The sequence below is a fragment of the Lipotes vexillifer genome, unplaced genomic scaffold (assembly GCF_000442215.2).
Source record: "Lipotes vexillifer unplaced genomic scaffold, Lipotes_vexillifer_v1.1 scaffold903, whole genome shotgun sequence".
Taxonomy (NCBI): domain Eukaryota; kingdom Metazoa; phylum Chordata; class Mammalia; order Artiodactyla; family Lipotidae; genus Lipotes; species Lipotes vexillifer.
The window spans coordinates 2,193,094-2,205,237 of NW_006791919.1; the positions used below are offsets into that span (position 1 = coordinate 2,193,094).

General features: G+C 38.5%; 1 protein-coding gene across 2 annotated transcripts in view; it reads left to right on the forward strand.

Annotated features, from left to right (window-relative positions):
• The window catches only part of HIBCH (3-hydroxyisobutyryl-CoA hydrolase), a 91,073-nt gene that overhangs the window by 1,845 nt on the left and 77,084 nt on the right, over positions 1-12,144 (forward strand). For both annotated transcript variants that reach the window (XM_007464970.1, XM_007464971.1), the window contains exon 2: positions 6,250-6,292. In XM_007464970.1, the coding sequence (XP_007465032.1) occupies positions 6,250-6,292 (43 nt within the window). The remainder of the gene's footprint in view (positions 1-6,249; positions 6,293-12,144) is intronic.

Sequence of the window (12,144 nt, forward strand, 5' to 3'; positions counted from 1 at the left end):
CCTGCTGATTCGAATTTGAACAATCCTCTCATTTATCACTTGTTCTTTTTGCAGAAACTTGATTAATGGACTTATCTCTTGAATAGGTTCTGCGCATGACTGCCAGATTAATCTTGCTGATGTTTACTTCAGTGCCTTCCATTCCTCTGCTCAAAAGCTCTTAGAGGTGTTCTCCTACCTATGGAATTAAATAAAAAGTTCCCAGCCTGGGTTTCAAAGATTAGGCCCCAGTTTAGTTCATGAATTCAACAATACTTACTGTCCTGTTACAGCTCCTGGGAGATAGTGTTCTAGGCACATCTGTTAATCCTGTAGCCAACCTGGACTACTTGTTCTTTTTTTTTTGTTTTAAGATTTTTTTGATGTAGACCATTTTTGAAGTCTTTATTGAATTTGTTACAATATTGCTTCTGTTTTATGTTTTGATTTTTTGGCCGTGAGGCATGTGGGATCTTAGCTCCCCGACCAGGGATCCCAAGGGTCGAACCCACACCCCCTGCATTGGAAGGCAAATTCTTAACCACTGGAGCACCAGGGAAGTCCCTGCTCTCCTTGTTCTTATTGTTTCTTACTTCAGGTCATTGAAGTCCAAGGAGATCAGATGAGAAATAAATATTTAAACAAAAGTAATACCTAGTTATCAAGTCTTTTAAGTGTCTTAAAGGAAAAGAGAGCCAGGTTTAGAAAGGAAGAGGGGCTCAGGGAGCCTCTTCAAAGAGACTGATCTTTAAGCTGTTAATAGTGTTTATTCCCTTCTTCATCTCCTCTGTGTTGTGCTGAACTATATTGTTTTGGTTTGCTTCTTGGGCGGCCTGTCTTCTCTTTCTTTTACTTCTGTGTAGTTGTTTCTGAAGGCTCAATATTTGATTCTCTGTTATTTTTATTATTATTATTTTTTAGTCGAAGCGTCGCAAACCCAAATGCAGATGCCCAGAAGGAATGGTGCTGGCTAGTGGCAGCAGTGGGGATTAGTGGGGAGCTAGTGAGCAATAGAGAAGCTCTCTCTAAAGGCAGCTTTTCAGCCTGGGTGTCGTTGCCGTTGTAGAGTGTAGACCCAGGGTTTCCAGAACTACCAGTTTGTCTGGAAAAGCTGCGTTTTTAAGTGAAATCTCTTGATTTTAAAGTGTCTGTCATTTTAAAACACTGCTAACCAAACAACACATTTGTAGGCTCAAGCAGCCTTCAGGCCATAGTTTTCAACTGTAGCTTTCTCACTTACTCCTCATAGAGAGCTTAGAGGTTCTTAGGCCTCAGTGATTGTCTATATATGTGACTTCCTGAAATGTCTTTAGTTCTAACTTTTCTTTCAAACTCCAGTCTTTCTTTTCCACTCACTGTTGAATATTTCTACTTAGGTCATTACAACCTCAAATTCAAAATGGAATTCATATTTCATCCTACAAACCAGCTAGTTTCCTTCCCAAGCTTTTCAGTACCTATTTCTCCTAGCTCTCCTGGCATGAAATTTTGTAGTCGTTTTTGGCATAATTCTTTTTCTTTTCCATTGAGTTTTTACTTCATAATAACTCAGTAAATCATTGCCTTGTTTCCACAGCTGGTGTTCATCAGTTCATGCCTGAGTTACTTGGCTTTGGACTTGATTTTCTGTTCTATTCACATTCTACCATGCCTAGTTCTGCTGTAATAATCTTCATTAAGTACTATTTTTATTATATCGTCATCTTAAACAGTTTCATGAAAAGTTAATTTTGTAAGCCCATGTGTGCTTTATTGGATAATCAGAAATCTTCTAAACGATAAGGTTCTCATCCTTCTAAGACAGTCGTTTTTAGCAAGTATGAGGATCACCTGGAGGGTTTGTTAAAAATAGATTTATGAGCCTTACCCCACAGTGTCTGATTCAGTAGGTGTGGAATGGGGCGAAGCATTTGCATTTCTGATAGGTTCCCAGGTAAACTGATTGTGTAGGTCCAGGAACCACACTTTCAGAACAACTCCTGCAAGCAGCCAAGTTGACCATCACCTGAAGGAAATAAGCCTGATAAAGTGAATTAGTAAATTAGTAGTAGCTGGAATGTGCATGTCTCTTCCCTTCCACCAGATGGCACTTTGGGAGTCAAAAGGAAGGAAAGAGACCATAAATTCAGAATTACTTGGAGACTCTGAACATGCAAATACATTTCTGAGATATAAAAGTTAATACCAGATTTTAAATAATACTGAGCATAAATCGGAACATATAGAAGTAATATGATTGTATAGAATCTTGCAGGGAACTTAGTTGTACTTAGGTTTGTTTTCTATTTTGCTTTATAGTAACTGGTCCAGAGATATTTTTTGACCTGTAAATGCCATACACAGTGGTTCAAACTTGCGTTTGGTAGGTTTACATTAACTTTTCTGAGTGAAATAAAATTCTATCTCATATATAAAACTGGGACTTGAAGCCAGGCCTTGTGTTTCTCTTTGTTTATTCTTTATGCTGCAGGTAGTACTTAAACTGTTACATAAAACCTGCCAATCTGGCAGCATTCTCATTAGCCTTGAACTGGCATTTGGGTATTGGCCATTAAGGAATTCAAAGTTATTCTGGATCTAAAGAAATTAGTGCTTAAATTTTTTGATACTTAATTTTTCTTGTAGGAAGTTTTTTGAGTTAAGTTGAAAAAAATTTTAGAAGTGGAGCTTTAGGGTAAGTATAGTTCAGATTTTAAAAGTCTATATGAAATCTCTATTTTAAAAATACCCCTAAATAAGGATCTGTCACTTCAGCTTAACTTTTTTTGTTTTTGAAGTGGACCATTTTTAAAGTCTTTATTGAATTTGTTACAATATTGCTTCTGTTTTATGTTTTGGTTTTTTGGCCGAGAAGCATGTGGGATCTTAGCTCCCTGACCAGGAATTGAACCCACACCTGCTGCTTTGGAAGGCGAAGTCTTAACCACTGGACCACCAGGGAAGCCCCCCAGGTTAATTTTTATAAAGTATTGATTTTAATGACAACTTGTCTGAACTTTGGAATCTTTTGGGGAGCTTCAAACAAAATATCTATGTCTGTGTCCCATCTCCAGAGTTTGATAATTGGTCTTGGATGTGACTGGGGCTTTGGAATGTTTACAGTAGTCCCAAGTGCTTCTACTGTGCAGACTAGTTGTGGAATTACTGGCTTAGGATAAGAATATTTTACTTGTGGTAAGGCAAATTCAAAATACACTAGTCCAGGAATGTGAAGTGTGACTGACTTAAATTAGTGATTTTCCTCTTTTTTTGTAGTAGTATTCAATTTGAATGTAATAGAAAATGAAAGTAATACAAATTCTGAAAAGTAAGTTAGATTACAAATATTTTTATGAATTCAGTCAACTAGAATGTGGTTACAAGTGGTAACAATGGTCATATTGCCCTTTTTCTTAATGTCTCAGCTAAATTTTGCCCTTCAAATAATCTTAAGGTATCCTTGAAAAATTAATATAATAAGTTGGCAATTTATCAGGTCCATCAGATAGTATCTGTGTCTTTGCATATGCACAGCTCCTGTCAGGTTGCTGCTGCTACTACTGATCTCAGCTTTGACCTCTCTCCATATATCTTAAATCTCACTTCTTGTATCTCAGTACAGGTTTCCCCTGCTATCTGAAAGTAGAGCATTTCTGTGAAACCTCGCATAAGCCGAAATGGTGTAAAGTGAAAAGCAGTTATCTTATGACACATCTTGCTAATGGATGTACAAAACAAATTGAGATAAAGCACAGAGGCTCCCACAGTTAAAGTCTTTGGTCACTGGGTGCTGAGATGCAGAGTGCAGTTCCTGCGGAAGGAGCTCAGTGGTGCCACTCTCACTGCTCGGGGTGCATGCTGCCTCTATAACATCTCGCTTCAAAACAAACACTGAACGCTCTTTTTGCTCTTCACCTTTTTTCATAAAAGTGATAATCCTCTTTGGATTTCTTTGGATTAGTGAAAACAGGTGCTAATGTAGGTCTTTGGAGAAAGCAAAGTGGTGTAAAGCGAACTTTTTTTTTTTTTTTTTTTCTGTATGTGGGCCTCTCACTGTTGCGGCCTCTCCCGCTGCGGAGCACAGGCTCCGGACACGCAGGCCCAGTGGCCATGGCTTATGGGCCTAGCCGCTCCGCGGCATGTGGGATCTTCCCGGACCGGGGCATGAACCCATGTCCCCTGTATCAGCAGGCGGACTCTCAACCACTGCGCCACTAGGGAAGCCCTGTAAAGCGAACTTTTGAAAAGCAGGAGATGCCTGTATCTTCCTAATTATGGTATTTTTATATGCATCTCTCTCACTAAACTTTGAGTTTCTCAAAGACAAGAACGATGACTTTGGGGGAACTTTTTAAAAGACCCAAAGCTTAAAGATACAATTTGATGGATTTTCATGAACATACTCATTTCAGTGGCACCGGGATCAAGAAACAAGATAGTACCAGCATCTAGAAGCCCTCTTTATGCCCTCTCCAGTCACTACCCTCCCCCATGTTGCTTTGCTTTTACTTTAATTAGAAAGTATCAATACACGAAGTACTTAAATGTACTATATTTTGAAGTTTATAGTGAACTTTTATATGTGTGAACAGTCCTGTAACCATCATGATAGAGAAAACTTCCAACACTCCATGTTTCCTCATGTCCCTTCCCAGTTTCCCCCACCCTCCACCATTCTTACTTCTGTTATTATTGATCACTTTTGCTAAGTTGTATCTTAAGCTTTGTATTCCTAGCCTAGCAAACACTTATAAAATAACAGACTTAGAGTTGTATTGTATTTGTTTTGTAGCCAGTTTTCTTTTCGTAACTTCTGTCATGACTATTTTTCTATGTCATAACTATTATTTAAATATTTTTAAATACATATTTTTTTTTGGCTATGTAATGGTTTTGTATAAATGACAGTTTTAAAAATATTACTAAATTGTTAGATACTTTGTTTCCAGTTTTTTCCTTACGTAAATAATTGTTGCAGACATCTTTGTAAATCAAACTTTGATCGTGTCTGAGGTTTCCTTAATACAAATGCCTATGAAATTACTAGGTCTAAGGGTATGATCATTTTAAAGATTGTGGGTCCGTATTTCCAGTGTGCCTACTGGAAAGGCATTACCGATTTATATGTCTCACAACAATGTCTGAGAATGCCTATTGCATCCTTATCAAACTTTTTTTAAGCTAGCAGTTTTCTTTAACTTTTATTATTTTTATTTTTTTAAATTTATTTTATTTTTGGCTGCGTTGTGTCTTCGTTGCTGCGCGTGGGCTTTCTCTAGTTGCGGTGAGCGGGGGCTACTGTTCGTTGTGGTGTGCAGGCTTCTCATTGCGGTGGCTTCTCTTGTTGTGGAGCACAGGCTCTAGGTGCACAGGCTTCAGTAGTTGTGGCTCGCGGGTTCTAGAGTGCAGGCTCAGTATTTGTGGCACATGGGCTTAGTTGCTCTGCGGCATGTGAGATCTTCCCGGACCAGGGCTTGAACCCATGTCCCCTGCATTGGCAGGTGGATTCTTAACCACTGCGCCACCAGGGAAGCCCTTAACTTTTTTTAAAAAAGCAGTTTTAGGTTTACAGAGAAAATTAGCAGAAAATTTTGACAAATGTATAATGACAAGTCTCTACCATTACGACCGTACAGACTAGTTTTACTGCCCTAAACATACAATGTGCTCCACTTGTTCTTTCCTTTCTTCCTCCCTCCCCTAAACCTGTGATATCCACTGATCTTTTTCCTGTCTCCATAGTTTTCAGAATGTTCTGTGGTTGGAATCATACAGTATATAGCCTTTTCAGATTGACGGCTTTTGCTTAGCAGTGTGCATTTAAGGTTCCTCTTTTTTTTTTTTTGGTGGAAAGATAGCTTATTTCTTTTTATTGCTGAGTAATATTTCATTGTATAGATGTACCACAGTTTTTTTATCCATTCAGCTATTGAAGGACCTCTTGGTTACTTCCACATTTGGGCTATTATGAATAAAGCTACCACAAACATTCATGTGTAGGTGGACATAAGTTTTCAGCTACTTTGGGTAAATACCAAGGAGTGCAATTGCTGGGTCATATGGTAAAAGAGTATGTTTAGTTTTGTAAGAAACTGCCAAATTTTCTTTCAGAGTGGCTGTATCATTTTGTGTTCCTACCACAATGAATGAGAATTACACTTTTTAAAAAAATACTTTTTGTTTTAATAACTTTTCAAAGAAGCTAAAGCAAACAAAAGGGAATGTAGTATTTATACATTGAAACATGACTACCCACATTACTGTGTTCATCGTACTCTACATTTGTTTCAGGTTTAATTCATCCAAAAGGACTAATATCATACTGCAGCATTTGGTAAGTTTGGACTTTGTTTTGCTGGCATTATTAGATTATAATGTGCAATTTAAAATGTTGTTGTTAGGGAAGTAGAGAAATACTGGCAGATTTCATTGATCTTGGTACACTTTAGTTTCCAATTTTATAGTGTCAAAACTTGACTCATATAACTTGTTGGAGGTGGCATAAGGTTATGGATAAGAGGATGGATCTTCAAGTCAGAATGCCTGGGTTTAAATAATGGGTCCACTACTTAATCTTGGGCAGATTACTTGGTCTCTTTCAGCCTCCTTTTTTGATATATAAAAAATGGGGATAATAGAATCCATCTTAGAGTGCATATGAATAATAAATAATTCATTAAAAATCTAGTGTAGTGCTTGGCATATAATAATCATTTTATACATGTTAGCTACTATTGTACTAGTAGTACCATTCCAAAGCTTAGATGGTGTTAGTTGATCACACTGCAAGGAAGAAATGATTCTTATTCATTTTTCTATATCTTTGCTATAGATTGAATGTGTCCCCCCGAAATTCATATGTTGAAATCTAATTGCCAGTGTGTTGATATTTAAGAGGTGATTAGGTCAGGAAGGCAGAGCTCTCATGAGTGGGATCAGTGCCTTTATAAAAGAGACACCAGAGAGATCCCTCACCTTTTCTGCCTTCTGAGGGAGGATGCAGCAAGTAGACAGCCATCTATGAACTGGGAAATTGGACTTAACCAGACACTGAATCTGCAGACGTCTTTTTTTCTTTTCTTTTTTTTTTTTTGTGGTATGCGGGCCTCTCACTGTTGTGGCCTCTCCCATTGCGGAGCACAGGCTCCGGATGCGCAGGCTCAGTAGCCATGGCTGACGGGCCCAGCCGCTCCGCGGTATGTGGAATCTTCCCAGACTGGGGAACGAACCTGTGACCCCTGCATCGGCAGGCGGACTCTCAACCACTGTGTCGTCAGGGAAACCCTCTGCAGACGTCTTGATCTTGACTTCCCAGCCTCCAGAATTGTGAGAATTAAATGTTGTATAAGTTATCCAGTCTGTGGTATTTTTGTTATAGCAGCCTGAACGGACTAAGACACCCTCATCTATGCAGTAGGTCCTTATTACTTATCTAGTTTATATATAGTGGTGTATATGTGTCAATCCCAATCTCCCAATCTATCCCTCCCCCCTTACCCCCTGGTAACCATAAGTTTGCCAAACAACTTACTTTTATTTCAAAACTTCAGTAAAGTCAGAGCAAAATATTAACGTAAAGTCTAAAATTTTTCATTCCTATGGTCAGAAAAATTATATTTTACCCATAAATGGTAATAATGTCAGTAATGGCATAAGTCTCTGTGTGTCTCTTCTTACATATTTTAGGATTCAAGTCTACAATACTAAAAATTTGTAAGCATTTACCTGCATCTCTTACTCCCTGGACAAATTTCTGAGACAGTAGACTTAAAGTCTGATACCGAGATGTGAATATGGTCCCTAAAGGATTAGAACAATGGCCTGGATATCATTATAGAATCATGTTATTGTACTATAATTCAGAAATTTCTTGGTTCAGCGTTTCTCAACAGTGTTTCTGTTAAGTGCTTTCAATAAAAGAGCTGTATAGTCAAAAAAAAGACACGCTCATGCAGCCTGACAAGTACCTTGCATGTAAAGAGGACAAGTCACTCACATATAGCACTTATGGTATTATGCCAGGTGCTATTCTAAGTATTAGCTCAGTTGATTCTCATAGTCTTACGGAGCAGATACTACAGGTCCTTTATCTGCAATTCTGGAACCTTAAAATCATGCTTGTGTTCGGTTTGGGGTTAGTTTGTGGTAAATGCATTTGATGGCAAAATATGATCTGAACATACTTTTGAAACTCTTTTTGTCCATATCCTAACTAGTGTTTAATACTCATGGTTTGGTGCAGAAGTAGTAAAGCATTTGGTTACAGTGTACTGAACCAGCCTCCACTTAGGATGTTTTATATACTGTATAATATGTACTGTGTTACCTTTCCAAAATCTAGAAAATTTTCTGAATTCTGAAATGCATCTGGACCCAAGGGGTTTGGGTAAGGGGGTTATGGTCTTATCCCTATTTAATGGATCAGAATTTAAGGGACAGAGAGGCTAAGTAGTATGCCCCAGTGTCACACATCTGGTAAACAGGAGGTGGGATTTGAATCCAGTTTATCTGGCTCCATAGACTACCTACTGCACTCTACAGCCTGTGGCAGAGTGAACACTAAGTAACTATTGTATAGTGTTTCTCAGTTCTGCCTACACGGAGATGGGCATATGAAAACTGGAATATCTTACCCTTATTTATTTTAGTCAGCTGATATACATGGGAGCTGAGGAATTTCCTGGAAAAAGAACTTAGAACAATGTTATTGTTCATATTTAGATTCATATTTAGATATGTGCACAAGTGGAATAGAAAGACATGACAGTCCAGATTCCATGGGGCTGTGTGACCTGGGGCATAAACCACACTGAAGAAAGGAAGGTAAACTGGACTCTCATCAGGGCCTGAAGACTGAATAGTTCTAGCTCCCAATGTTGGCTTTTACATGTGCTTCAGAGATCGAGAAGCTGTACCCCAAGAATTCCTCCTGTGACCCTTCTAAGAGAGCTGATAGAGCAAGAGCCTTTTTTACTTCATAGCGGAGTGATGGAAATATGCCATTGATGGCAGAACTGTAGGCAGCGTTATGAGAAATGGATAGGACTGACTTGTGATAGTAGTGTGACATTCCTTGTGACCCTTCAAAGATAGTAGATGGACCTGAACCTGGAAAGGAGGCAGAGGTTCTGCATTTCTGCAGATAGTTTGTCAAGCGAATGCAAGCTAGTAGGACCTATTAATGAAGTCTCCTTTATATTCATAGGCTGATTTGGACGTACTTTTACAACAAAAATATTCATAGAAAAAAATTTTTTTTCCATAATGTTTAAAACTCTTACACAGCATTTAATTTAATATGCAGAAGCTCATTTTTTCCATATAATTTTGACCTGGACATGGACAAGACTTTTTTCCATCAGAAAGTAGTTCTTTTCAGTATGAAGGTATACTGGTTGGACTGCATGAACTGAAACTGCACATGTCATTTCATAACAGCAATCATGTTCATATTCTGTATGTGCAGATGATCTGGAATCAGTATCAACCGATTTATAATCTATGCCTTTTGAACAGACATACATTAAGTACTTGCTTTGTATATGCAAAGAACTTGACTGATGTCGACTTTGTAACCAGTGAAAGCTTACTGGAGCACAGTCATTTATTTGATCTGGGCCTTGAAGCATGATTAGGGTTTCAATAGGTAGAGATGGGAAGTAGTGAGAGTTCATATAGTAACACTAAATGTGATTCTGTTATCTCCATTTTGTAAACACAGAAGTTGAGGCTCTGAGACTAGCTCGTCTGAGGGTGTATAGTAGTAGTGAGTGGCAAAACTAATGTTTGAGTCCATCTGACTCCAAGATCTGTTTTCTTTCTGTTATGCAATATGTTTATTCCTGTGGCAAGAGCTGTGAGATAGGAGAATAGAGGCTACACTCGGCTTTCTGAGTCTCCATTGTAAGGAGTGCTGTGCAATGGTGGGTCTGGAGAGTTTACCTGGGATCAGATGTGGAGAGACTTGAAGGCCATGTCAAGTAAAGTTGGATGTTTTTGAAATTAATGGCGAGTCATGGAACATTTTTGAATGGGATTAACAAGATTAGAATTGGGCTTTAGCAAAATTTCTCTGAACGCAGTGTGAAGGATAGACCATCTGGCAAAAATTCTGGAAATCTGCCGAAAAGGAAAATTATAATAATGCCGTATGGCTAGGGCAATGAGAGTAGAAAGTAATGGATAGAATCATTTTAGCACTAGTTTCTCTGGTATTTGGTAACTACTTCAAGTTGTTGGCAGAGAGGGGAGGAGAACAGTTAGGAATCAACACCAGCATTTTGTGCTTGGTTGACTGAGGCAATGGTGATACCTTTACCTGACGTAGGGAACAGAGGAGAGACAGATTTGTTGGAGAGAAATTTCTTGGTAAATTTGGTTTTTAACAAGTTGAGTTTGGGGTGCCACGTAGGTACTCCTGTAATTGTAGCAGGCATTTGGAATAAGGGCCTGGGCCTCTGGAAAAGTAAAGGTACAGATGCAGGTTTGAGCCAGCTGTTTAGAGGTAGTAATTGAAGATGGGAAGTAGATGATATCACAGAAGGTGAGAGCTAGAGCACAGCTGAGGACAGTTTGAGAGATTCTCTATAAACCATTTCCATATGGAGGAATTTACTGACCCAGTTTGAAGTCAGGAAGGATTGAGTGAAGCTTGAGTAATCAGCATTTATTAAATGTTTTTTGATTCTATGAATCATACTTATATTGTGCTTTGGTGTCATATTTGTGTTATAATAATTTAAATTTAATGGCATTCTTTAATATTGGCTGGAAATGGATGACATGTCAAAATAAATCATATTCTGCAAAAGGCAGGTTATTTCCCTGGGTATGTCTTTCCGTTGTTACTTAGTTCAGTGGCAGTGAATGTTACATATAGTGAAAGGTATGTGCTTGAGATTGGGATTTGGATATCCACAGTGTGAAGCTTATTTTAGGCTTGTGTTACAGCAGGGCTGCATTAGTAGAATGAAGGATTATTCATTCAGCTTATTAAACATTTTTTGGATACCTGCTATGTGTCATGCACTTGATTTTCCTCAGAGAAAAGGCTCATTTCTCTCAATGTTTGTGAAGTCTCTGACTGTGTTTTCCAAAATGTAACCTGAAAAATACAAGTCCCAAGAGATAGCTGTTCCATGAAAAATAAAAAGTTCTTTAATCAAGTGAGAACTATGCTGGTCATTGTATTTTACAAGTTTACATTGCGTATTTGCCTATTAAAGACTGAAAAGTCTTATAGGAATTAAACTTTATATTGGTTTAAGTTTTTCCCAAGCTTATTTGACCATGGGCCATTTTCTCCTTCAACATAGATGCAATAAACATCTCTTTGCACACTTTAGGAAATATTGCTACTATGGATTTTGCCAGAATAGTTCCATGTTCCAGCAGAGTGGATGTTCTAAGTTATTTTATTTATTTATTTTTAAAATTTATTTATTTTTGGCTGCGTTGGGTCTTCGTTGCTGCACGTGGGCTTTCTCTAGTTGCGGTGAGTGGGGGCTACTCTTCATTGCAGTGCATGGGCTTCTCATTGCGGTGGCTTCTCCTGTTGTGGAGCACGGGCCCTAGAGCATGCGGGCTTTAGTAGTTGTGGCTCACGGGCTCAGTAGTTGTGGCTCATGGAGTCTAGAGGGCAGGCTCAGTAGTTGTGGTGCATGGGTTTAGTTGCTCTGTGGCATGTGGGATCTTCCCGGATCAGGGCTCGAACCCATGTCCCCTGCATTGGCAGGTGGATTCTTAACCACTGCACCACCAGGGAAGTCCTCTAAGTTATTTTTGTCTCAGGGATATTATTTTGGCAGACTTCATGCATTCAGTTCAGCACAAGGCTGTGTGTTGATGGTGTCCATGCATTTTAGCAAGTTTCCTTCACATATATCCATTGAATGGATGTTCTCCTTACCCCTTCTATCCCATCCCCCCACCTCCAAATTTGGGCTGTATGAGAAGTTCATTTCTGACTCTAGTCTCTGTAATCTTTCCTAATATGAGAAATTTCTCTTCATAGAAGCCTTTTCTAGGTTTTAACTAAAAGCTAATGATATTTTTGGAAAAGAGATTTTTTTCTGCAGAATTAATTAACATACATAAATGACACTAATACTGCAGACTTCATCTTTTTCCCTTCTGCTCTTTTGCGTGAATTTTTTTTTTTTTTTTTTCGATACGCGGGCCTCTCAC